The 27,647-nt window shown below is 35.4% G+C and overlaps 1 protein-coding gene across 8 annotated transcripts in view; it reads right to left on the minus strand.

The window, feature by feature from the left end:
* Positions 1 to 27,647, minus strand: part of HMCN1 (hemicentin 1) — a 454,658-nt gene that overhangs the window by 154,128 nt on the left and 272,883 nt on the right. For 6 of the 8 annotated variants that reach the window (XM_073011674.1, XM_073011672.1, XM_007989162.3 and 3 more), the window contains 6 exons: positions 20,745 to 21,023; positions 19,944 to 20,225; positions 19,108 to 19,216; positions 17,836 to 18,005; positions 16,479 to 16,639; positions 13,028 to 13,151 (listed from right to left, as the gene is read on the minus strand). In XM_073011674.1, coding sequence (XP_072867775.1) covers positions 13,028 to 13,151; positions 16,479 to 16,639; positions 17,836 to 18,005; positions 19,108 to 19,216; positions 19,944 to 20,225; positions 20,745 to 21,023 — 1,125 coding nt within the window. The remainder of the gene's footprint in view (positions 1 to 13,027; positions 13,152 to 16,478; positions 16,640 to 17,835; positions 18,006 to 19,107; positions 19,217 to 19,943; positions 20,226 to 20,744; positions 21,024 to 27,647) is intronic. The other 2 variants (XM_007989160.3, XM_073011673.1) reach the window with 1 other exon arrangement.

The raw sequence follows: 27,647 nt of genomic DNA on the forward strand, positions 1-27,647 counted from the left end.
AATAAACCAAAACAGGCTAGAAATAAATACAAAATGAAAACAAACAAAATCAAAGAAGATAATAACACTCAAAGTTGATTTTTGAAAAGTCTAAAATAAAGTCTGTTTCCAGAAGTAGATGTCCTTTGGGTCAAATCTCTTTTGTCCTGGGAGTTTTTCCTAAAGGCTCACCCTAGAACCACCCCTCCTTCACTCTTACAATTACTTTTGTATTCATTTAATTCCATGTATTAACCCTACCTGTTTGAAATGCCTAGAATGCTTCTGTTTTCTGCACTGAATTCTGATTATCAACACAGTATTTAAGGACACAAGACCTCTAAATATGGCTATCTAACTTTTCCAACTGGAAAAGAAAAAAGGAAGAATAATCAGTCCATGGCACATTCCTTCAAAACAGCTTTTTAAATACTTGAAGCCTTCTGGACTGAAGTGCTCATTGAAGAATTTGACAGACTATGTAGCTGCTACAATAAAACACTACGATGGGAATAAGAAATACAGAGCTATGGAATGGGTTGGCAATTTCTCACTTCACTAGAGAACTTTAAGAAAGATTGGATGTCAGCAAGAATGCCAGACTAAGGACTCAAAAAATCTACTCCAGTAAAGAAACAAAAGCGTTGGAAACGTTGTCAAAATCAACCTTTTCAGAACTTGGGAAATTAACCAAAGATTTGCAAAAATCCAAAAAGTATTTATTAAAAAATAAGTAACTAAATTTCATTTAAAACAGTGAGTTTTGTGGCATTTTAACTGACCTACCCCTGTCACCCTCTCTCCAGCTCAAACTTGAAAACAAATAGTCCAATAATCGCAGTGAAAAAAGCAGCCTAGCAGACACTGAAGGAAGTACAATAGGTTTCAAGCTACCCGAAAGTATCATTCTGAGAGAACTGTCATTATTTGACCTGTCTGGCCTTTCTGTGAAAGTTCCTATTTGCAAGATTTTTCTTTATTTAACCAGACTCAATGCTCTGTCAGTGCAAACCTTTTCCCCGGGGTAAAGTCTGTATAAACAGACTTCATAGAATTTATATAGAAAAGTTCGTTTCCTCATGCTTCTAAAACAAATTACCTCAAACTTGGTAGCTTAAACAACACAAATTTATCTTACAGTTTTATAGGTCAGAAGTCTAACATGGCCTGACTGGGTTAATATTAAGGTGTTAGCAGAGCTGAATTCCCTTCTGGAGGCTCTAGAGGAGAATCTGTTCCCTTGCCTTTTCCAACTTCTACAGGCCATTTCCTCCATCTTCAAAGCCAGCAATGGGCAGGCCATGTGAGGATGTGAGTGGAGCATTCTCCTCACATTATATCACTCTGATATGCTGCTTCCCTTTTCCGCATTTAATGATCCTTATGATTACATTGGGTTCATCCAGATAATTAGGTATTATCTTCCTATTTTAAGGTCAAATGATCAGCAACCTTAATTCCCCTTTATGATGTAACCTAACATATTAACAAGTTCAAGGATTAGGATATGAAAATTTGGGAGGATGCCAGTATTCTGCCTACTCACTAATGAATCAAGACACAACAATGAAAACCAGCAACAAAAAACAATAACAATAAAAATCATGAGGAGAGAAGGATATGATTTTCAGAATTGCCACATTATATTATTTAAAATACCTACTTTTTCAACAAAAATCACAAGATAGCATTGCTCATACATAGAAAAAGAAGCAGCATAGAAACTGTCCATTAGGAAACTTAGAACCTAGATATTGGATTTACTAGACAAAAACTTTAAATCTGCTATTTTAAATACAATTAGCCCTCTCTATCTGCAGTGTCAATCAACCACAGATTGGAAATTTTTTAAATAAAAAATAACAATACAACAATAAAAATTAATACAAATAAAAAATGTAGTATAACTACTAATTACATAGCATTCATGCTGTATTGGGAATTAAGTAATCTAGAGACAATAAACTATATAAGAGGGTGTGTATACACAAATACTATACAATTTAATGTTTATCTCAATAGTTTTTGGGGTACAGGTGGTGTTGGCTACATGGATAAGTTCTTCAGTGGTGATTTGAGATTTTAGTACACCCATCACTCGAACAGTATATGCTGTACCCAATATGTAGTCTTTTATCCCTCATCCCCCGTCACACTTCCCCCTGAATCCCCAAAGTGCATTATATCATTCTTATGCCTTTGCATCCTCATGGCTTAGCTCCTACTTATAAGTGAGAACATACAATATTTGATTTTCCATTCCTGGGTTACTTCACTTAGAATAATGGCCTCCAACTCCATCCCAGTTGCTGCAAAAGACATTATTTCATTCCTTTCTATGGCTGAGTAGTTTCCATGGTGTGTGTGTGTGTGTGTGTGTGTACATATATATAATATATATATAATATATATTATATATATGTGTGTGTATATATATCACATTTTCTTTATCCACTCTGGTTGATGGGCACTTATGTTGGTTCCATATCTTTGCAATTGTGAATTGTGCTGCTGTAAACATGCATGTGCACGTGTCTTTTTCATATAACGACTTTTTTTCTTTTGGATAAATACCCAGTAGTGAGATTGCCGGGTCGAATGGTATTCTACTTTTGGTTCCTTAAGGAATCTTCATACTGTTCTCCATAGTGGTTGTACTAATTTACATTCCCACCAGCAGTGTAAAAGTGTTCCCTTTCACTGCATCCACAGCATATCTTTTTTTTTTTTTTTTTTTTTTTTTTGCTTTTTACTTATGGTCATTGTGTTAGTTCATTCTCATGCTGCTAATAAAGACATACCCAAGACTGGGTAATTCATAAAGGAGAGAGGTTTCATTGACTCACAGTTCAGCATGGCTGGGGAGGCCCCAAGAAGCTTATAATCATGGCTGAAGGGGAAGCAAACACATTCTTCTTCACATGGTAGCAGCAAGGAATAGTGCAGGGCAAAGGTGGGGAAAAGTCCCTTATAAGACCATTAGATCTCATGAGAACTTACTCCCATGATTCAATTACCTCCCATTGGGTCCCTCCCACAACACATAGAAATTATGGGAACTATGATTCAGGGTGAGATTTGGGTGGGTACACAGTGAAACCATATCAGCCACTCTTGCAGGAGTAAGGTGGTATCCCATTGTGGTTTCAGTTTGCATTTCCCTAATGATGAGTGATGTCGAGCTTTTTTTCATATATTAGGTTGGCTGTCTGTATATCTTTGAGAATTGTCTATTCATATCCTTTGACCACTTTTTGATAGGATTATTTCCTTTTTCTTGCTAATTTATTTGAGTTCCTTGTAAATTCTAAATATTGGTCCTTTGCCAGATGCACAGTTTGCTAAAATTTTCTCCCACTCTGTGGGTTGTCTGTTAACTCTGCTGATTATTTCTTTTGTTATGCAGAAGGTTTTAGATTTAATTGGTCCCATTTATTATTTTTGCAACAAATACTATACAAATTTTTTTAGATGTGCTGCTTTTTATTATTATTATTATTATTACTATACTTTCAGTTCTAGGGTACATGTGCACAATGTGCAGGTTTGTTACATAGGTATACATGTGTCATATTGGTGTGCTGCACCCATTAACTTGTCATTTACATTAGGTATATCTCCTAATGCTATCCCTCTCCCCTCCCCCCTCCCCACAATAGGCCCCAGTGTGTGATGTTCCCTTTCCTGTGTCCAAGTGATCTCATTGTTCAATTCTCACCTATGAGTGAGAACATGCGGTTTGGTTTTCTGTTCTTGCAATAGTTTGCTGAGAGTGATGGTTTCCAGCTGCATCCATGTCCCTACAAAGGACACAAACTCATCCTTTCTTATGGCTGCATAGTATTCCATGGTGTATATGTGCCACATTTTCTTAATCCGGTCTGCCACTGATGGACATTTGGGTTGATTCCAAATCTTTGCTGTTGTAAGTAGTGCTGCAATAAACATACGTGCGCATATGTCTTTATAGCAGCATGATTTATAATCCTTTGGGTATATACCCAGTAATGGGATGGCTGGGTCAAATGGTATTTCTAGTTCTAGATCCTTGAGGAATCGCCACATTGTTTTCCACAATGGTTGAACTAGTTTACAGTCCCACCAACAGTGTAAAAGTGTTCCTATTTCTCCACATCCTCTCCAGCACCTGTTGTTTCCTGATTTTTTAATGATTACCATTCTAACTGGTGTGAGATGGTATCTCATTTTGATTTTGATTTGCATTTCTCTGATGGTGAGTGATGATGAGCATTTTTTCATGTATCTGTTGGCTGTATGAATGTCTTCTTTTGAGAAGTGTCTGTTCATATCCTTTGCCCACTTTTTGATGGGGTTGTTTGTTTTTTTCTTGTAAATTTGTTTGAGTTCTTTGTAGGTTCTGGATATTAGCCCTTTGTCAGAACTATACAATTTACTATAAGGAACTTGAGCATCAACAAATTTTGGTATCCATGTGGGGTCCTAGAATCAATCCCCTGTGGATATTGAGGGATGACTGAATGTTCCAAGAATTACAGGAAACCATGTATAAAGAACCAAAGAAAAGTAGCTGAATTATCATTAAATATAGATATTAATCAAGAGACAGAAATTACTTTTAAAAGCCCAAATAAAGATTCTAAAGTGTAATAAAGACTCAACACCTGGAAGAAGAAAGCTGGAAGCTGGAAGAAGAAAGAAATCAACAAATTTGAAGATTGGTTAGTTGAGATAATCCAATTTTAGAATCAAAGAAAAAAGAAGAAAGAAAAATGAATAGAGCCGACTTGTGGAAACACCATCAAACATAATGTGAGTACCAGAGGAGAGAGGAAAGAGAAAGGTACAGAAAGAATGCCTTAAAAGGTAATAACTGAAACATTCCCAAATTTGAAGAAAAGCATCAAGCTATATATCTAAGAAGTTTAAAAAATTCTGTTAGATAAACTCAAAGAAGTCCCCACCAAGACATCAAAACCAAACTGTTTAAAACCAACAGCTAAGAATCTTGAAAGCAGTAAGAGAGAAGTGACTTATGTGCAAAGATCCTCAATACAACCAACAGCCAATTTCTCATCAAAAAAGACAAAGGCCAGAAGGTAGTAGGATGACATAGCCAAAGTGCTGAAAGAAAATGACTACCAATCAAGAATTTCATATGCAGAAAATCTGTCTTTTAAAATTAAGAAGAAATTAAGATATTTCTAGAACAAAAATTGAATTCTTTCTAGAATTCATTGATAGACCCCTGTTCTGTGAGGAATACTAAAAGGAGTTCTTCAGGTTGAAATGAAACAATAAATCTAATATACACAAAAGAATAAAGTTCACTGGTAGAGGTAACTACATAGGTAAATGTGTAAGATGTAAAAAACTGTATATTTTGCTCATAACTCATTTTTTCTCCTATTGATTTAAAAGATGATAATATAAAGCAATAATGGGCACTTTAAAATGTAATTTGTTTAATAATAATGGCATAAAAGAGGGGAAACAGAGAGAGCTAATTAGGAACAAAATTTTTGTATACTATTGAAATATCCAAATACTATATTAATTAAGATTCTAATTATAATACTCAGGAAAACTACTAAAAATGAAACTCAAAAAAAGTAAAAGAATCAATAAGGGAAATAAAATAGCACCCAAGAAAATGTCAGCAATGGAGAAAGAGAAAAACAAAAAATGACATAATAAATATTAAAATGTATAACCAATGACAGATATAAACTCTACCACATCAGTAGTTAAATTAAATATAAATGAATTAAATGCTCCAATCAAAAGGCAGAGATTGGCAGAATGGATTTTTTAAAAATTCCAACTGTATGTTGCCTATAATAGCACACTTCAGATTTGAAGACAAATAAATTGAAAGTAAAAAGATGGAAAACAATATATGATGCAGACAGTAATGGAAAAAGAACTGAGGGGGCTATACTAACATCACACAAAATAGACTTCAACAAAAACTGTTACTGGCAACAAAGTAGGACTTTAAAAAAATAATACAAAAGGTTAATTCATCAGGATATACCAATTATAAATATATATGTACATAACAACAGATCCCCAATATACATGGAACAAAAATGGACAAACTCAAAGGGAGAAACAGACAATACAACAACAAAAGTTAGAGACTTCGATATCCCATTTTCCATAGTGGATACAACAACTACACAGAAAATCAATGAAAAGATAGAAGACTTGTGCAACTGGCACACATAGACCACTCCACCAGAAAACACATTCTTCTCAAGTCCACATGTCCTATTCTCAAAGATAGACTATATATAAGACTATAAGACTACTCTTGATACATTTAAAAGGACTATAATCTTACAGTATATGTTCTCCAGCACAATGAAATTTAGGAACCAATTATAAAACAAAATTTGGGAACTTCACAAATATGTGAAAATGAAGTATCACACTCCTAAATAACTATTGGTCAAAGAAGAAATCACATGATAGATACCATTTTGAGAGGAATAAAAACAAAAACAACATGCCAAAACTTGCGGGATGTACATAAAGAAGAGCTTAGACTGATTTGTAGCTGCAAACATGCATATTAAAAAATAAGATCTCAAATTGATAACCTAACATTCTACCTTAAAACCAGAAAAAAAGAAGAGTAAACTCTACCCAAAGCAAGCAAAAGGAAAAAACAAACAAACAAAAAATTAGAGCATATACAAATTAAATAGAGAATAGAAAAACAGTAGAGAAAATTATCAAAACCAAAAGCTGATTCTTGGAAAAGATCAACAAAATCAAAAAGACTTCAGCTATACTGACTAAGAAAAACAAAAGCGAGAAGACCTAATTACTATAATCAGAAATGAAAGAGGGATCGTTACTACCAATCTTACAAAAATAATAATTTTAAAAAAACTGTAGGAAAAGATTACAAACAGTTGTATGCCGACAAATTAGATAACTTAGATAAAACAAAAACAATCTTAGAAAGATGCAAACTACTGAAATTGATTGAATTGTATACTCTAAAAGGATGAATTTTCTAGTGTGTGAATTATATCTGTGATCTCTTTGTGAATAACGAGCTCAGAATTTTTAATGTGCAACTCAAGAAACAATTGGGATCAAGAAGCACCCATAACTGACCTACAAAAATCTCACAATAAATCAGATAGTCTGATTTGACCTCATTGTATTTCAACATGATTTTAATTTATAGCCTCAGAGGGTTGAAAAAAAATAAGCCAATTGCTTTTCCACTCCAAATAATTAGAGATAAAAATTATTGCTAGGCATTTTTTTTTCTAAAAGGCTTCTATTAAGTCTTCACAGCCAGATATAGCAAACATAAAGATTTTATCTTAGCTAATTGTTTCAGATGCCCTCAAGGTAGTTTCCATATGAAACATATGCTTTAGGCCAGGTGCAGTGGCTCACGCCTGTAATCCCAGAACTTTGGAAGGCCGAGGTGGATGGATCATGAGGTCAGGAGTTCGAGACCAGCCTGGCCAACATAGTGAAACCCCATCTCTACTAAAAAGACAAAAAATTAGCCAGGAGTGGTGGCGAGTGCCCATAACCCCAGCTACTCAGGAGGCTGAGAATCACTTGAATCCGGGAGGTGGAAGTTGTAGTGAGCTAAGATCGCGCCATTGTACTCCAGCCCAGGCAACAGTGTGAGACTCCGTCTCAAAAAATATATATATGCTTTAGAAATGTCAAAACATAATTCAGTAACTAAAAGAGGAAAGCTAATGACTAAAGGCCTTGTACAGAGAAGCTCTTTGGGTATAGCCTGATTTATTTCTCATTTTGAGGTTAAAAGTAAATACAAATATAAATTCCATTGCTCCCTTCTAGCATTGAAATGCATAGTCTTGAAATTTAGGAAAACACTGTTCTAGATAGAGCAGCAATAAAGTAACAATATCTTATGATCTTATTTTAATAATAAGATGTCGGCATTCTCCAAGTAGAAGGTTGAATTCCATTCAATTTGCTGGGTATTTTTTCCTTTTTCCAAAAGCCACATGTACCTATCATGGTGAAACTACAATACCTTCTTCTTGACACATTGTGTGCTAGATTTTGCCTATTCCTTCAATCACGCAGGTCATGAATAGAGTCTTTCAAATCCTGGTTAAATTTCAGGTAGTACATAAGTGATCTAAATGTAATTTTGGTGAGTTAATATTCTCTATCTAGTGAAATTATGAAATAGGGAGGAATAAATTAATCTATACCAAGAAAATCATAGAGTCCTGAACTGAAGTTATCCATGAAAAAAGAAAAAGGTTCCCTACAACATTCCCAAGTCTCCTTTAAGCCACATTTGAGCTATTAAACAAAACACAGAAACGATAGAGGAACCATTTTTGAGTGGGTGTTAGCAGATGTTAGCCAAGCAAATACTTTTTTAAAAATAAAATAAAAATAAGGGGTGCTCTACTAATGTTTTTACCAGACAACTAATACAGACCCAAGAGAGTTCCTGGCCAAGAGTAAAGGCAGGAGGGACTTTACAGATATTTATCAAAATGGTACAGTGAGAAGGGCCAGAAATCAAATATGTGTTTTGCCAGACAGCCTTTATGCTGTCATTTACAGATGCTGACTAGGAACCAGGCACCAGGCTAAGATTTTCACATGTAATCTTTCATCTGATCCTCACATAACCTCCATAACTGTGGTGCACTCTATCCTTCCCATTTTACAGATGAGGAATGTGTGTTTTTATCCTGCAGTTATTAATTGGCAATATAGAAAAGGAAATTTGAAGCAACAATATTTTACTTTTTCTGGTGCTTCACCTTGGTTGATTTTTTTTCCTGGGAAATAATTGTGTGCAGAAAAAATGAATGCTTGGACTATTAGACTCCAAATAATCATTTGTTTGTGGAAACATCTGTCGCACTTGGCAAATAAATGAGGTTTAGATATAATTTCATAGTTTGGTCTAGGGAATAAAAACTTCCAGAATTATTAAACTTTGATGATCCAAAAGACCACCTACTGAGGGCTCCTGCCCTTTATAAATGACAGAACACCCCCTCCTGGAAAACCCCATGAGAATGTTCCTCTTCTCTTGATCATGACGTGGTCTCCTAGTCCAGGCACCCTTACTATAGCTTTTAGAAACAACTTTTGCTATGATTAAGAAGAATGGTAGTATCTAAGATATTTTTATAAGAAAGGAAAACATTAAACAATTGAAACACTGAATATTTTAGGATTAGACATTTCTGGATGACAACTGTAGTAAATGAACATTTGCTGAATCTGTTATCCATCAATAAAGATTGGGATTAAAAAAAAAAAAAAACCCTGGGCTGGGCATGGTGGCTTACACCTGTATCCCAACACTTTGGAAGGCCGAGGTCGGCAGATGTCTTGAGCCCAGGAGTTCAAGACCAGCCTGGGCAACATGGTGAAATCCCATCTCTACAAAAAGTACAAAAGTTAGCCAGGCATGGTGGCATTTGCTTGTAGTCCTCCCTACTAGGGAGTCTGAGGTGGGAAGATCACCTGAGCCCAGGGAGATTCAGGCTGTAATGAGCCATGATCATGCCACTGTACTCCAACTTGGGTGACAGAGTGAGACTTTGTCTCTAAAAACAAAAAATCCTGACTTAAAAAGTAACTATAGGGATGGCTGATAAATTAATAACTGAACCTAATTAAATGAGGATTGCTTCCCTATAGGTTTTGCAATGCCTTTTTTAATACATAGAATAAGAATTGTATGCAATACTTTGGGAGCATTCAAAGAGCAAGAGTATTAATGGGGCCAGTTCCTCTCCTCTTCCTCCTACTGTAACTTCTGCTATTGACTGCTAAGTTTAATTAACTTTTGTATGAAACTAAATTCTCATATCTACAGTAACTGGAACAAACCAAATCCAAATTCAAATACTCAAGTACTTCAATGCATGGTGTCTTTTATGCCATGCTTTTCACATCCCATTCTTGCATAGTTTTCCACATTATATTAACTTGTCATTTTAACCACTGAGGTCTTTTTGAAGTCTATCATCAACCAGTCTCTTAGAAATTCCTATATTTTTTAACATTTCCAATTATCAGTAAAGTCATTAATACAAGTATTGAAGAGGACAGAGTCAGATTTGCAGCCTTATGTGTCCAATGTGATGTTATTGTCACGAATGTCAAAATGCCAGTTTTCTGTCTAGATTTCTAGATTCCCATCATGTGTACTCAGTCAACTGCTTTTTCCAGGCTGATCACAATTAGTATCAGATTAGAAGTGCACTTCAGCATTTATTCTCCCTTCAGGGAGATGAACTGTTATGTACACAAGCCATGATCATATTAGTTGAAATGTTTTAAGCTACTACCATACCTTACCTCTATCCTGTGATTTGTATCAGGAAGATAGTTTTATATTCTCCCTCTGATTAAGCAATTTTTAATAAGCTTTTAAAATGACTAATGTTCTGCTTCTCTTTTTGCATTAACTCATATGTTTACCAGTCTGCCCCCTTCTCTTTGATGATTTTCCATGTAGATGTGCACCCTAATTGCATCTCTGTCAACCAACATTTTGTTATAATATTCAAGTTTACAGACTTGTGCCTTCTTAGGTATCAATTATGCTTTTTCTCTTCTGTTGTTGCTCTTTATTTGATGGGATACTTGATTTCTCTCAGACTCTGGTTTTCAATCAGTCTTGACTATACTGGCAAGTCTTTAGGACTGTCTTTAGTGTCTAGGCCAATGTTTTTCCAAATACTGGCTCACAGACCACCTATATTAGAGGTGCTGTTTCAGGAGATCTGGGACTAGGCCTAGGAAGCTGTATTTTTAATATGTAACTCGCATGTCTTTTAAGAATATTGAAATTTTAGAGCATCTGTTCTAAGCAGATTCTTCCAGGACTGGAGACATACACTCTATTCTTTATTATACAGCAGGGGTCCCCAGCCCTGGGCCACAGACTGATACCAGTTGATGACCTGTTAGGTACTGGGCTACACAGCAGGAGGTGAGTGGCAGGAGAGCAAGCATTACCACCTGAGTGCTGCCTCCTGTCAGATCAGCAGCAGCATTAGATTCTCATAGGAGTATGAACCCTATAGTCAACCGTGCCTGCAAGGAATCTGGGTTGCGTATTCATTATGAGAATCTAATGCCTGATGATCTGTCACTGTCTCCCATCACCCCAGATGGGACCGTCTAGTTGCAGGAAAACAAGCTCAGGGCTCCCACTGATTCTACATTATGGTGAGTTGTATAATTATATCATTATGTATTACAATGTAATAATAATAGAAATAAAGTGCCCAATAAGTGTAATGCACTTGGATAATCCTGAAACCATCCCTCTCCCTACTTAGTCTGTGGAAAATTTGTCTTCCAAGAAACTGGTTTCTGGTGCCAAAAAGGTTGGGGGCTGCTGTTATAGAGCATTCATTTAATCATTTTAAAACAGTCTAGAGAACAAAACATCCTTCTTTTTTAAAACACCTCAAGAAGTAGAAGTCAGCAAAGCTAGCTGCTACCATTTATTTAATGTCTATGAAGTGGGAGATGTTTTACACCTATCATCTCTAAACCCCAAAATGGAAGTCAGATACTCATAGAAATTAAGTAGTTTACTCAAGGTAACATACATCAAGTTTAGCATAGCATTTAAACCAAAGTTGGCCTGACTCCTAAGTGCTTAAGATGATTGCATCATGCCATTGTATCCCACTTAACTGTTTCCTCTTAGCCAGTAACAGAGACCAGACAGGAACTGAACTTGATGGGAGAGGGAAGGTAAACAGCTTGTAGAAGGAGAAGAGAAGGAGCCTCAGGGTAGGGAAATAAGAAAGAAGAGAGAACCTCCGCACAAGCATACTCTTAGATGGAAGTGTAAGTCTGAGTAGATGCTGGAGACAGCTGTAAAAGAGTCCTAGGAAGAGATAACGGCCTTATGCGGAACAAAGCAAATGCAAGGCAACTTACAGTACAGCAGGGTCAGCCTGTCCCCTAACCCCACTAGCAAGGTCAGCCAATTGTAAAATGCTTACATTCAGATATCAGTCTCCCAACTAACAATTCAGTGAAAGAAGAAAGACCCACATGGTTTATGTATGTTACGGTATGTATGCAGACATCCCTAAGTTAGGCGTTCATATTTCAGGGACTAGGAAAAGAATAAATTGATTTATTGGAAACATATAGGAAACTGATGATTTGAATCTTTTTAGCTGGTTGATTCAAATGGAAGAAAATGTGCGAAGAAGCAGATTAGATGAATTCAATATCCAATGAAAACTTTTTCATTCACCTACTATTTACTCTTTTATTTGTTAAATATTTTTGACTGCCTACTATATGTCTGGAATTAAGCTAGGTGCTAGGACATTATTCTACGTTTAATTGCTTGGTAAATGTGAAGTTCACATATGAATGAATAAATTAATAAAAGGCTGAACAATAAATCATGTGAATTAGAGAAAATGAATAACGTGTACATTAAAATCTTGAACAGTTTTCTGCAAATATTCTGGCTAAATTAGGAAAGTTGAAGCCTCTAATTATTGGCCTTTTCTGATGAGCCTCTAGAGATCTGAAGTGGTGTATTCAAGATTATGTAGTCTTTCAAGTTTACTGTGAAGCTATGATTTTATTGAGGTACTCCATGGCCACCCAGACTTTTTATTACAGCACATTGGAGAAGATCCTGAGCCAAAGATGGCTTCTACTCACGAAATCCTTCTTCTAGGCAGGCAAGAAAATCACAGACAAGATTAAGAAATAATGCTGCCAACTTCTGTCTTTTCAACAAAAGTTATCTGTAGAAAGCTATAAGTTAACAGAATACAGATAACTTAAAATACAGGATGGTGTATTTAATTATGAGCTCCAGTATGTCCTATTTGACAACCTGAAAACTGAAGATCCTAACATGAGCAATGATAATTACAATAATGTAAAAAAGAAACTAGGTTTTTTTTTTAATACAGGCTAATAAAATAAACACCTGTTTCTTTCATACTATAATTCAATAAAAATGAGCCCACCAGTTTTTAAAAAGTGATACAAATATTCTTTTGTTAAGATGTAGAAATTACATTACCATGAACATGCAGTTGAATGTGCTGTTGTGTTTCTCCAGCTGCATTGGTAGCCACACATGTGTATCTGCCAGCATCTTCCAACAGGGTTTTGGCAATTTGTAGAACTCGACCAGAAGACTGTATCTAATTGGGAGCAGAAAGCACAGAGGATTTTTGTACTTTATACTTGGATTTGAAAACATTCACTGAGACAGAAAATTTCATTTAAATTTATAATACCTAACAATATTTTCATGCCAATATCTTAATAAACTCTTGATAGACTAGAGCAAGTTCACATCATCATGCACAAGACAATAGATTAGTTTGATTGAAAAGCTTTTTCTTATTCATTGAAAAACACAAAATAAAATAACCTAAGGCCAGCTTACTGGTATAGTCATAGTGAATAAAAGACTTTAGCACTGAACTATGAAGTATGTGATGAAAAGATAAGCTATTTGAAAAAAAAAAACTGGCCACATTTATATAACAATTCATACATAGTTTTAAAACAATGACTTTTTATTAAATGGTCATGAGAGCCAGAAAAACAATAAAATTATAAAATATGGATAATGGAAATGCAGATAAATTTCTTCCTGTTTTTCCCAATTTCCCTCTTAAACCCACTGCAACTGGTCTCTGCCATTTTGAAACTGGTGATTCAGAGGTTATTCTTTGAAACATACTATTCAGAGGTTACTAGTAACTTCCAGTCACAATAGCCACCAGCCTAGGTAGTAAGCTCATACTCTCCTCCACCATCTATAACATTTGGAGTGGTTGACTACCAACTCCTTGAAACTCTCACTTTCTGGGTGTTAAAAATAAGTATTCCCTCAGTTCTAATTCTCTGACTTTCTTAGGAGATTACTTTTCAGAATCTGCTTCCTCTTCCTGTTCCACACCCAAGGAACATAGCTGTCTGATAGTTTATATCTAGACTCATGGCATCAGTGAAAAACTCTAATGCGTCCTAAATTTACAGGATAGCCTCACTTTCTCTCCTGAGCTCTACATGTGTCCTTCCAGCAATCTGCTGAACAGGTTAGTACATCAAATTTAACATCAAATTCACTTGCACAAAATTAAGCTCATATATTTTTCCTTGTATTTCTGAAGTCTACTTCTGATTGCATGTTCCCAGTCTTGTTTAATGGCACCCACTATTTTTCCAGTCATCTAGGTTTTGGAGCCTACTTTAAATCCTATTAATTATGCCACTATATGTTTCTCAGATGCCCTGTTTTCCATTTCCACAGCCACTGTGGGATTATAATAGCTTCTTAACTGATGTTCCAGTGTCTCCAACCTCCCCAACTATTAATCTATCTTGCATATTGTTGCCAGAATAATTTGTTTAAAATTCAAATTTGATCCTTTAACTAGTTTCCCATCAAAGTTCATTCATGGCTCTCCACCTTTCCCAGAATGAAATCTGAACTCAGCACAGCCCTCCAGGCTCACCACATTCTGACCCCAAATGATCTCTCCAAACTCTCCCATGTAAACTCCCACTTAACCTATTCTCCATTCATACTGTTATAAACATGTTAAGCAAACATTCATACATTTATATTCATGTCAGGACTATTATATTACATGGTCTTTAAATGCCATAATTTTTTAAGGCTGAATTAGGTCAGTCCTCTCTCCTTTTTCTTCTTACCCTTTACTCTCTCCTTGGATTAACTCATCCATGCCCATGGTTTCAAATATCATTAATATGCCAATATGTCCAGCCAGAACTCTCCTTCGATCTCCAAGACCATATATTCAGTGACATCTCCACTAGTTGATCTCACAGTCACCTTAACCCCCTAAAATCTAAAACTCAAATCAGTTTTCTCACCTCAAACTTGTCCCCGTCCAGTCTCTTAAACTCACTGTATGGCAACACTAGCCATACAGTTGTATACGCTGGAATCCTAGGAGTCTTCCTTGACACATCCCTCTCCTTCACTTTTCACAGAGTCTTTCATCAACCCCCAGTGATTTAACTAATAAATACCTCACCAATCTATCCAAGTATCCTCATCTGCATGACCAGCATATGAGTCTCAATTTCTATCTTTTCTCTCTCCTAGACAAATGTAACTAGGTTCTGATTGGTTTCTACATATCTATCATTGGCTCCTCTGATTTATTCTTTGGAATGGGTCTGGATAACTATATTAAAATGCAAACCTGATCATGTCACTCCTCTCTTAAAACTCTTCAAAGGTCTCTCATTGCCTTAAAGTAAAAATAAAATCATTAACTGTACTTAAGTGCCTCCTACCTAGTCTCCAGTCTTTAATACCACCTCTCCCTTGGTCTCTTCCTCAGTCCACTGGCTTGCTGGTCCTTAAGAGATGCCATGCTCACCTTTGCTTTGTTTGCCCATGCATATATTCTTGAACCACTCTACTCAGTTCTCGTTCATTAATTCACCCATTTAACTTCTATAAAGTCTTCTGAACTCTACTCAGGGCTTTTCCCATACATTTTTCTCATTCTAGAAGTCTTTGCTTTTCTCATGATATGTTCTTACACCTCTAGGTTTTCTCTTAAAATCATTCATTACGGTTTGCAATCCTACTTTTGTACGATAACACAATAAATACCTGTCTCCCAGGTAAACAATTGTTTACCTTCACTATGGCCGAAGGCTAAAAACGGAATCTTTCACTTGCACAAAGATGTGAGATTATTTCCATTGGATTTGGAATAGGAATTAAAAATTAACAGATATTCGCTACTACTACTACAGTATTCACTTCTACTAGAAAAGGAACATAACATATCTCTCATTAGGGAAAACTCACGAGTAAAATTCAAGCCCACATTAGTTAATTAACTTGACCCTATTAGCAAAATCTATTAATTCTGATTTCAAATGCATCCTTTAGATAATCCAGATTTGAAATCTATCATCTATCTATCATCAATCTACTAATTTAACAACTGAGATAAATGTACTGAGATACAGTTATATGCCAGGGACTATACTCACTATGAAGGATAAAAATGTGAACTTATTCACTTTTTAAAAAATTGAGTCTTTGACCTCTTGAAGCTTATAAACCAATTCCTAAAAATATTTTTCAAGACTTATTTTACCTATATTTACGTAAATATGACTTTATCTTAATTTAACTCAATGGTGAACATTTTTGGCTTATTAGTGATGAACATCGTTCATCTGTGAAACACCAGTTTTTTAACAGCTAAATTAGGCATAAATCAAAATAGTATAAATAATGACCACTATCTTAAAATCAGTATCATTGTTAAAGTTAGTCTTTAATTCCATTCTTCAAATTAAAATATTAAGTTAAATTCTTAAAAACTCTAAGAAAAATGGATATTTTTAATAAATTTTCTGCAAAATCTGTCCAACAGGAAAATCTACAGTTAAGAAAGAATAATTTGATATTTCCAGGAAGATCTATGTAGCTTTCCCAGTTTAGGCTGAGTAATACTTACACTTACTTTAAGGTTTCCTTGGGCAGTGTTCACAGGTTGGTCATCTTTTAACCATGTAATGGAAGGATTTGGAATCCCATTAGCTATGCACTGCAAGGTGACAGGCTTGTATTTTACCACAACTCTCTCAGAAAGGCCTGAGGACTTGATTGTTGGAGGAACTATATTTAAGGAAGCGGGAGAGGGAATGAAACCATAATCATTGGGGTCGAACTTAAAAATCTGTATGCAAGAACCTGAAACCTTAAAATTCAGGGGAAAAAAAAAAAGCAAATCCCTATTTTAACAAACAATGAAATACTTTCATCTCATGCATTTAATTTCTAATTTTGTAGCAACTTTATAGATTAGTTACTTCTTAACTATGGATTTTTAAATCTCCAAAGAATAAGTAAAATGTATTTATGGCTACCGTAATCCACATGTATATTTGGCTTATGTCTTTTGATGGGTTTTACTAATCTATAATGACCCTCCCTTTCTCTAGGACAACTTCATTAAATCAAGGTGGATTTCTAGCCATATTTATACTGCATGACTCTGCCCCCTGCAAGGATGATTGAATGTGGAATGGTAACTTTATTTAAATTGGGCCTGCCAGATTTCCTCCCTCAGGAATTGGGACTGAGACTGAAAAACAGGGTTATCTATATTCCATCATGGGATATGGGACTAAAAATCAAGAAAACAGCAGTCTACAGAGACAGAGGGAGAATAAAGTTGACATTCATAGACACTCCTTGTGGTTTCCAAGTGGCTGTCCAGTTTCTCGTTCCAGTACTCCCTTCCCAAGTTCTGCCAGCAAGTGAGACACACAATATCCTGGCAGAGGGTTGCTTCTGTCATTAGAGTAATGGTTATACTCCTAATGTGCCAGTTTTGTGAATGTACTTATGTCCCTCAGATCCTTCAATTACATCTTCAGCCACCATTTCTGGAAACTACTGTATTCACCATCCCTCTTGCTTTGGCTAAAACCTTAAACGCTTACATAACCTCTTTACTTGGAAGTTGTTCCATGCCTCTTCTATCTTATTTGGTCTAATTCCTCAGACCTTGGCATTCTATGTAGAACACACTTCCTAACATTTAAATTCTGTCTACATTTATTTATTTATTTATTTCCCATAATTATTTTGGCTACTGTCTACATGTGTTCACATGATACATCTTGGTTGAGTCTCTGGGTCAATAAAGTAACTAAAAAATTCTGTCATTATACAACTGAAATTCATATCCTTTACACTACCTTCCACAACTCAGGATTTATTCACATTATTGAGCTACAATTCTGAGTTAGATAATAAAACAATGCATTAATTTAAAATGCAAAGCTCCTGTCTCCTATTCAGCATACCATGAACAGTCACTTCAAATTCCTTCTTGTGGTCTCCAGCAGTATTTGTTGCCATGCACCGATAAAGGCCTGTGTCTGACACTTGAGCCTGAGCAATAACCAGTTTGCGTCCATTTAATAAAATCTTGAATCCATCCCTTTCATCAATTAACTGACCATCCTTCAGCCACCTATAGAAAAAGGCAAAAGGAAGTCTGGATAAATATTTTAAGTCAATCGTATCCTAGAAGATATATAAAGTTTCTATTGTATATTTGTCTAATTTCCTAGTTGCTTGCTCTGTAAAATAAATTGTAGATGAAAAAGAGAAGCAAAAAGGAAACCTGGCCTAACATAGAGGCTGGCATATTGTTGGAACCCAATAATTATGTGTTGAGTTCTTTATTCTTCTACTAATTTTAGGCTACAAAAAAGGGAGAAGTATTGGATTGTTTGCAATACAATGCATAAATGCTTGAGGTGACGGATATCCTACTTACCATGACATGATTTTTATGTATGCATACCTGAACCAAAATATCTCATATAACCCATAAATATATACACCCACTATGTACAAAAAAATTTAAAATTAGAAAAACAAATTAATTAGAAAAGAGACAAGTGCTCCTAAATATTACCCTCTTCAATGTTTAATAACTAGCAAAACATACATAATCTTAAAACAACTATAAACAAAACTTTGAAATTATATAGCATTATATTTTTACATTTCTGTACATTCCAGTTAGTTTTATAATCATGCGTGAAGATATTTCATTTCCTTCACTGACTAACTCTTCTTCTGCATATCCCATTGTGACTTGGAAACAAAAGCTAAGTATTTAATACATGCTTTGAAAATTAAAGAATAAGAAAAAAAGAATTGGTAAACACATACTCATGTTAACTTTTTCTATTTACCTCATATGTCTGGTATACTTATTTTAATTTAGTAGTCTGTCAAACATTTCAGCACCTCAGGAGAGTCTGACAATACTGCTTAATAGACTGTCTCTGCGAACTAAATATGTAATTTCTAGACCACACAATGGAATTCCTCAAAATATGTAATTTCTAAGTCCATACAATGTAATTCCTCTAACTGAGCAAATTTAGGTGCCTTTTGACTATCAAGTAGACGTTGCCTTGTATATAGAGCATGTCTTAAAAGAGGAATATAAAGAATACAATTTCATACAATCCTTTTTAATGGTACAGAACAGCTTTCAAGATACCTCTAAAACACTCAAAACAAAAAGCGGTATTTAGAAGACATACCAAAACCCTTACATGATAGTTGGTGGGGGAGAGCCTGTCACATGACAATCTAGCTCCAGTAAGTTATTAACCATCACAATGAAGTAAGATGTTTCATCTCCTCCTTCTATAGCTGGTGGCACTAGAAAACAACAGGAATGTAACACACAAAGAAATGTATACAACAAAAAACACACCATCACATGAAGCAATAATACATAGCAGTTCAGAAGGTTGATAAGTATGATAGTAGTTTGATACATGAAGGGGACTTGAAATGCATTTTAAATACATTTTACAATAAACACTTGTCAGGATCAACAAACATACTTTTCACATATCATAGCTATTCCTCCATCTAGTACTATGGTACCACTGATGCCAGGTGAATATAAAGTTGATTCATATTTTATATTGTTTATTTTCATAAGCACAAGAGAAAGAAACCCCCAAAATTGGGCATCTATTCAAAAGCCTTCAATTTACAGATAAAGATACTGGGTTTCAAGGTTGTAAGATGACTTTCTACGGCCCAGAGACTAGGTTTCCTGTTACCTGGCACAATGCTTATGGCAAAAGACCATGTTGTTGCTCACTGCGATTAGACATTGTCATAGACGTAAAAATGTATCTATGCACTTGCAAATATCAAGTATACCTATCAAAACTAGTTGAAGATTTATGTAAGATTCTAGATCCTGAGACCCTGGTGACAAATCCACCCCTTGGTAATGTGCAATCCACAGTTGCACAGAGGACTATACCTTCTTTTAATTGTTTTATTATTTGCACGAACAAAAAAAGTATTTAACAAACTAATCAGGTTTTGCTATGAATCTGAGAACCCAGGCAGTGGCATCCTTATTTACCCAAGACATCAACTTCATATTTGATTTCCTTTTCTCCTGCCACACTGGTAGCCACGCATATGTACTGTCCCTGATCAATTTCTTGGGCACTCATGATTTCGAGTTTCTTCCCACCAGCTTCTATGTGGATATTGTCATTAGCTTTCACAGGTACACCATCTTTCAACCAGGTGAGAATGGGAGAAGGGTTTCCAGCAGCTTTGCATTCCAGTGTCAGAGAATGAGCAATAACTACTTGCTTATTCAAAGGCATGGCCAAGTCACCTTCAATCATTGGAGGAACTAGGGAGAAACACAGCAACATTTCAGGCAATTATTTGTGTGGTCACAAAATACATTCTAATGAAATAAAGAAGAGTTTTTGTTTTTTCTCATAAAGTTTGACCATTAAAATCTACCTGTATGCCTGTCTCCCTCTAAGCTATTGAGGAAAGAATTTCTTGGTTCAGCTAATCTGTAACTGTCCTAATTATTCTGGAAACTCTGGACTGTCTGGCTTATAAAAGACAAATAGTAGAGAATGATCTTAGTCCCAACAACTACCTTGCCTTTTCAATAATAACCAAATTGTCTAGATGCTCCAAGTGCAAGGCAAAGGTTAGTTGAATGAATGGACACCCTCTTGCTAACCTTAGGTTTTAAAAATATTTTTTCAAATCATGGAACAAATTCTTCCAATTCCTATCCATGCATATTGAAAAAGACAAACCCACTGAGGATTATTAGTGAATAAATTGGATATTTGCATATTAGAAAGCATAGGTAGAAAGGTATATAATTAAAGCATATGTTGTTCCTTACCATAGACATCCACATGGAATGATTTTTCAGCAGTTCCAGCAACATTCACTACATGACACGTATATGTTGCTGAATCAGAGACCTGTGCTCGAGGAATATGAAGATATTGTCCTTTATCAATATAAAGTGCTTGTGAGCTGGACATGATTGGCTGCCCGTCCTTATACCAAGTAATGGCAGGCATTGGAAGTCCCCGTGTTTCACATTCCAGTTTAATAATGCTGTTGATCAATACTGATATGTCTGAAGTGACATTTCCTCCTTTAATACTAGGTGGAACTACAAAGGATTTCAGAACAAAAACAAGTCGTCTAAGTTTCAGCATCTTCATCAAAATCGTAAATGCTATAGATGTTTAAACAATGCATTTAAAGTAAATTAAAGACAATTAGGAAGTCTGTGGTTTATCTCCTGATAATGAGTTTCCTGTATTGTCAAAACCATCTTTATCATTCCCCGCTTGGGTTTCAGATTTCAGTAAAAACAGAAAGTCACAGATTCCATTTCAGGGAGTCATTTAGGTTCAAGAGATCATATTAGAATAACTAAGATAGTTATGTTTAGCCAACAAAGCAAAACAAAATAAAACTCCACTCAAAGTAGACACAGCAAGTTTCAAATCAGACCAAGGGAGCAAAAATGTCACATGTAGTACAACTGTATGCCCTCTCCCCAGGAAATACTAAAGGTCTAAGTGCTTTCAGAACCAGCTATTCATAATAGCTGCGGAGTCTTCAATATTTGCTTCTTGCTATTTTTTTCTTTTTTGGGGGGTGGTGGGGACTGCCAAGACTCCATTCACTCAACTTCACTCATCCAATTGTCTACATGTGTATCTCCTACAATTCAGCAACCACATGCCTGGCCTCTCACACTACATAAGGGCTGTACTGCTGGAAAAACAACTCAGGTCACTCAGTCTCTGCTGCAAATTCTGAATATGGTCATTCTAGGATCATGTTATCATTGCAATAATTTAAAAGAAATCAAATGGCATGTGTATGAATTTGAGTATCAATATAATCTTAATAAAGTTTTAGAATAGCATACTTGATAGAATGTTTTTCTCATGGTTAAGCTGGGATTATGGGTATTGAGAGGGAGACCATACAGGTAAAGTGCCATTCTCATCCTATGCTACCAAACGTACATGCTATCAACATGACTTATCACTGAGAACTGTGCTAAGTTATGTTGATAGCATGTACCTTTGGTAACCCGGCTAAGGTAGTGTTTGGCATATTTCTCTACTGTAAAGTTACTCTTTTTCCTCCCCTTTCCTTTGAAGGGAGTCCTTATTCCAGCCCACACAAATGGAGTGAGGAGTTATGTTCTACTTCTATGAGAGGGGACTACCTACTTAATTTCATTGTAATTCTTCTCTATGAAGATGTGTCTCTTCTTCTCGTTTTATTTATTGAGTCAATCACTTATTTTTATCAATATGAACTCATAGAAACTTATATGCCTTGGTTTACATCCAATATTACATTATTTATCCAGTTTGGGCTATTGGGAGGTCTTTCAGTTGGCTCTTAATTCCCTTCAATATACCCTCACTATTTTATTTTGTTTTATTATTTGCACTTACTTCCTTACTTGCCAGCCTTACTACATGCTCCAGGATCATCTTGTGTATTCCCTGCCCTAGCTCCAGACTTAACCATTTCTCCAACGAGCCTGGTCCCTTTTAATGGATATTAGAAAGCAAGGATATTAAAGGATATTAGAAAACAAGATCTGGATGCTGAGTAGAGTACCTTAATATTTTCTGGTAATCATTCTTAGAACTAGTCCGTACTGACAAACATTCATGTACACATTTTTTTCTCTCACATAACTTAAGGCAAGATCTACTATACTTTGAGGTGAATTCGATGATAGAATCATTTTTCTCTCAGGAGGCTTACTATAAATATTAGGGGTCAATCAACTGTGGCCCACAGGCCAGGAGATGCTAAGCTAAGAATGGCTTTTACATTTTTTAATTGTTGAAAAAAATCAAAATAATAACATTTTGTGACATCTGAAAATTATATGAAACTCAAACTTCAGTGTCTGTAGAGTTTTACTGGGATATAGTCACACTCATTCATTTATGTATTGTCTAAGGCTTTTACTCAACAGTAGCAAAGTAAAGAGTTAAAGCAAAAACCAAATATGGTGTTCGCATTGCTTCTACTGCTGTTCAGCTTACTGTAAATTTTGGTGGCATAGTTACAACTTGATAGCATTTTTAGTGCTATGCATATCACCATACTGTGATATTTTATTTAATTTTATCACCAGTGAATACTCCTCATGTCAGAACAAGAAAAGAATAGTAAAATATCTCATTTTTAAGACACAGCACAGTGCGGAGTATTTTATCAAATTAAAGGGCAAAATACTGTGTTTATTTTGTAACACTATACCTATTCTAATAATCACTAGACTAAGCAGCCATCACAATATTCCCAATTTTAAAAATCAAGAGTTTGAAAAATTAGAAAACATAAAATGAAATGTTTTATCATAGCAAATTTCTTCACAAAAATAAAAAGCCAAAATAAGGCTACAACCAAACTAAATTTCTGAGAGGCTTATTTGTTAGCCAACCAAGGAAAGCCATTTACCAATGGTGATTTAATTAAATCAGATATGATTTCAAAGGCAAAAGAAACGTGTCTAAAGAAAATAAACGGGTTAAAGATTCTTAGTTAGAATGTGTTAAATTATTCTTAGTGAGAATAATCGCTTGAAGAGTTGAGAACACTGGGAGCAACATCAATAGTCAAATTTTTTTAAGACAACTTTTTACTCAATAGTATTCTTGGCTTTTGACAAGTTGACAGATGTTACTGACACTGCTCACCTGTTCTTGTTTATTTGAGGAACCAATGAAAGTGCAAAAAAAAAAAAAAAAAAAAAACAAAAAACAAAAAAAACTGAAGAATTCACCTCTTAGAGCAGTCTGAGAAACAACAACAGACAAAAATATTTTCAGAAAAGTTGAAAAAAATATGAATTTATTACAACCTGAAGTGGAATCTGCTAAGATTTGTTACAATTGATGTTGGTAAAAATATATGTGAAGCAAAAACAGGCTTAGACAAGTTTACAAAGCTTATTACAAGGTAAAGTGTTTAAAAAAATCTATATTTTTTCATTGTATTATTCCCCAGCAAGCACTTCGTGTAAAAGATTCCGGTGTCATTGAACCAGTAGTGTTAAATGCTGTACTTTGTTTGCTCTCATATAAACATCATCAGTTCTATGACTTTTTGTCAGAAGTCGAACTGAATATCCTGACTTGCCTTACCACACAGCAGGTCAATGCGTTAGTGGTGATGAAGTTTCATTGCACCTTTTTTGAGCTCAGGGCTGAGACTGAACTTCTTTCTGAATAAAAAGAATCATTCTTAAACACTGTTATTGAATACTGAATGCTTTTGGAAATTAGTTTTGCTGTAAACTTCATACTGTTTCAAAATGAGTCCAACCCCAATTTACCAGACCAAAAAAGTACATATATGCAAAATATATACCATGGTAGTCATTGTGTTGTTTTAGTTACATGTCAAGAATTTTATACATTCTCCATGCTGTCAAAAGTTCAAGCAAAAAGTGAGATCTAGATTCCTCCACAAATGTGCAGTGGATATATTTTCTGAGCTCAAACTACAGTTCTAGCAGGGTGTCACACCTTGAGGCAAACGCAAAGAAAATTTTCACATTCAAAATCTAGTTATCTTTGAAAATGAGGGCTTTCCACCTAACTTTCACCCAGAATTTATTAATTAGCAGTCAAATATCAAAAGAAGAATATAATAACATTCTGTAAATGCCTTCCAAGCAATGAATATGCACAATTAAAATATGCCTGTGAAATGATATCAGTACTAGGCAGTACTTATCTGTATGAAGAGACATTTTCAAAGATGAAATAGGTAAAATCTCATTAAAAATCACCAGTAGGCTGGGCACAATGGCTCACACCTGTAATCCCAGCACTTGGCAGGCTGAGGCGGGCAGATCACAAGGTCAGGAGTTCGAGACCATCCTGGCTAACACAGTGAAATGCCATCTCTAATAAAAATACAAAAAATTACCTGGGCATGGTGGCGGGCACCTGTAATCCCAGCTACTCGGGAAGCTGAGGCAGGAGAATTGCTTGAACCCAAGAGGCGGAGGTTGCAGTGAGCCGAGATCACGCCACTGCACTCCAGCTTGGGTGACAGCGAGAGTCCCTCTCAGGAAACAAAACAAAACAAAACAAAACAAACTACCAGTAGCAGATGAACATTTGCAATTGATTTTGATGACAGAGAATACTAACTTCAAATTTCAATTAAGTGAAATGTTTCCCCACAAAATAACTTTATTTTTCTCATTAGTAGACTTGTATTATGAAAAGTTTATAATTTAAAAAACTATCAAATAAATGGAATTTCACGAACAAACAATTTTGTAGAAATCTGTTTCTCTCTAATTGTATAAGTATCTATATTATCTCCTTGATTTTGCCTAATGGTCTGCAAAGCCTAAAATATTTACTATATTGCCGTTTACAAAAAAGGTTTGCCAAGTCCTGCTATACGTAATTAACACAAATTCAAGCTACTATTTTGAAATCCTAAGAGTACTTTACTCATGCTTTAAATTTTAATTATGATTGAGATTATTTATATTGTATGTTAATCTATAAATGCCTATCAAACTTTGGCTCAAATAGTGTAAATCATTGGATAGCCTAAGTAGTTGGATAATATATTAATGAAATCGAGAACACAGGTTCAAACAAATCCACGTGAATGCTTTAGAAAGGAATATCATTTGTATCAGAAAAGGTCTACTTTAAAAGTTTGTATTTATGAAAACAAGAAAAATTACTCAAAGAATATTTGCAATTGATGGTGTAATAACAGAGTATCCACTGCTTAAATTTGACAATTACATAAATATTTCACTTCCTGTTTCATTGTAATGCATACGTATTTGCCAGAGAACTATACTTTCATTTGGGAGAATGGAATACAAATAAAAATTATGAATACACTGCTCACTAAACTGTATATATATGTGCATATATATGCACGTATAGATACACCCATGTACCCCCTGCTTACACATGCATACACACAGATACACACACACACACACACACACTCCAAGACTTTTTTTTCTTATTTATTATACTTTAAGTTCTAGGATACATGTGCACAACGTGCAGGTTTGTTACATATGTATACATGTGCCATGTTGGTGTGTTGCGCCCATTAACTTGTCATTTACATTAGGTATATCGCCTAATGCTATCCCTTCCCCCTTCCCCCACCCCACAACAGGCCCCAGTTCCCCTTCCTCTGTCAAAGTGTTCTCATTATTCAATTTCAGCCTATGAGTAAGAACACGCGGTGTTTGGTTTTCTGTTCTTGCAATAGTTTGCTGAGAATGATGGCTTCCAGCTGCATCCATGTCCCTACAAAGGACATGAATTCATCCTTTTTTATGGCTGCATAGTATTCCATGGTACATATGTGCCACATTTTCTTAATCCAGTCTGTCATTGATGGACATTTCGGTTGGTTCCAAGTCTTTGCTATTGTGAATAGTGCCACAATAAACATACGTGTGCATGTGTCTTTACAGTAGCATGATTTATAATCCTTTGGGTATATACCCAGTAATGGGATGGTGGGGTCAAATGGTATTTCTAGTTCTATATCCTTGAGGATTCACCACACTGTCATCCACAATGGTTGAACTAGTTTACCGTCCCACTAATAGTGTAAAAGTGTTCGTATTTCTCCACATCCTCTCCAGCACCTGTTGTTTCCTGACTTTTTAATGATTACCATTCTAACTGGTGTGAGATGGTATCTCATTGTGGTTTGATTTGCATTTCTCTGATGGCTAGTGATGATTAGCATTTTTTCACGTGTCTGTTGGCTGCATAAATGTCTTCCTTTGAGAAGCGTCTGTTCATATTCTTTGCCCACTTTTTGATGGGGTTGTTTTTTTCTTGTAAATTTGTTTGAGTTCTTTGTAGGTTCTGGACATTAGTCCTTTGTCAGATGAGTAGATTGCAAAAATTTTCTCCCATTCTGTAGGTTGCCTGTTCACTCGGATGGTAGTTTCTTTTGCTGTGCAGAAGCTCTTTAGTTTAATTAGATCCCATTTGTCAATTTTGGCTTTTGTTGCCATTGCTTTTGGTGTTTTAGACATGAAGTCCTTGCTCATGCCTATGTCCTGAATTGGTATTGCCTAGGTTTTCTTCTAAGGTTTTTATGGTTGTAGGTCTAACATTTAAGTCTCTAATCCATCTTGAATTAATTTTTGTAAAAGGCGTAAGGAAGGGATGCAGTTTCCGCTTTCTGCTTATGGCTAGTCAGTTTTCCCATCATCATTTATTAAATAGGGAATCCGTTAACCATTTCTTGTTTTTGTCAGGTTTGCAAAGATCAGATGGTTCTAGACGTGTGGTATTATTTCTGAAGGCTCTGTTCTGTTCAATTGGTCTATATCTCTGTTTTGGTACCAGTATCATGCTGTTTTGGTTACTGTAGCTTTGTAGTATAGTTTGACGTCAGGTAGCGTGATGCCTCCAGCTTTGTTTTTTTGGCTTAGGATTGTCTTGGCAATGCGGGGTCTTTTTGGGCTCCATATGAACTTTAAAGCAGTTTTTCCAGTTCTGTGAAGTAAGTCATTGGTAGCTTCATGGGGATGGCATTGAATCTATAAATTACCTTGGGCAGTATGGCCATTTTCACGGTATTGATTATTCCTATCCATGAGCATGGTATGTTCTTCCATTTGTTTGTGTCCTCTTTTCTTTCATTGAGCAGTGGTTTGTAGTTCTCCTTGATGAGGTCTTTCACATCCCCTGTAAGTTGGATTCCTAGGTATTTTATTCTCTTTGAA

This window comes from Chlorocebus sabaeus, chromosome 25 (genome assembly GCF_047675955.1).
Source record: "Chlorocebus sabaeus isolate Y175 chromosome 25, mChlSab1.0.hap1, whole genome shotgun sequence".
Lineage (NCBI taxonomy): Eukaryota > Metazoa > Chordata > Mammalia > Primates > Cercopithecidae > Chlorocebus > Chlorocebus sabaeus.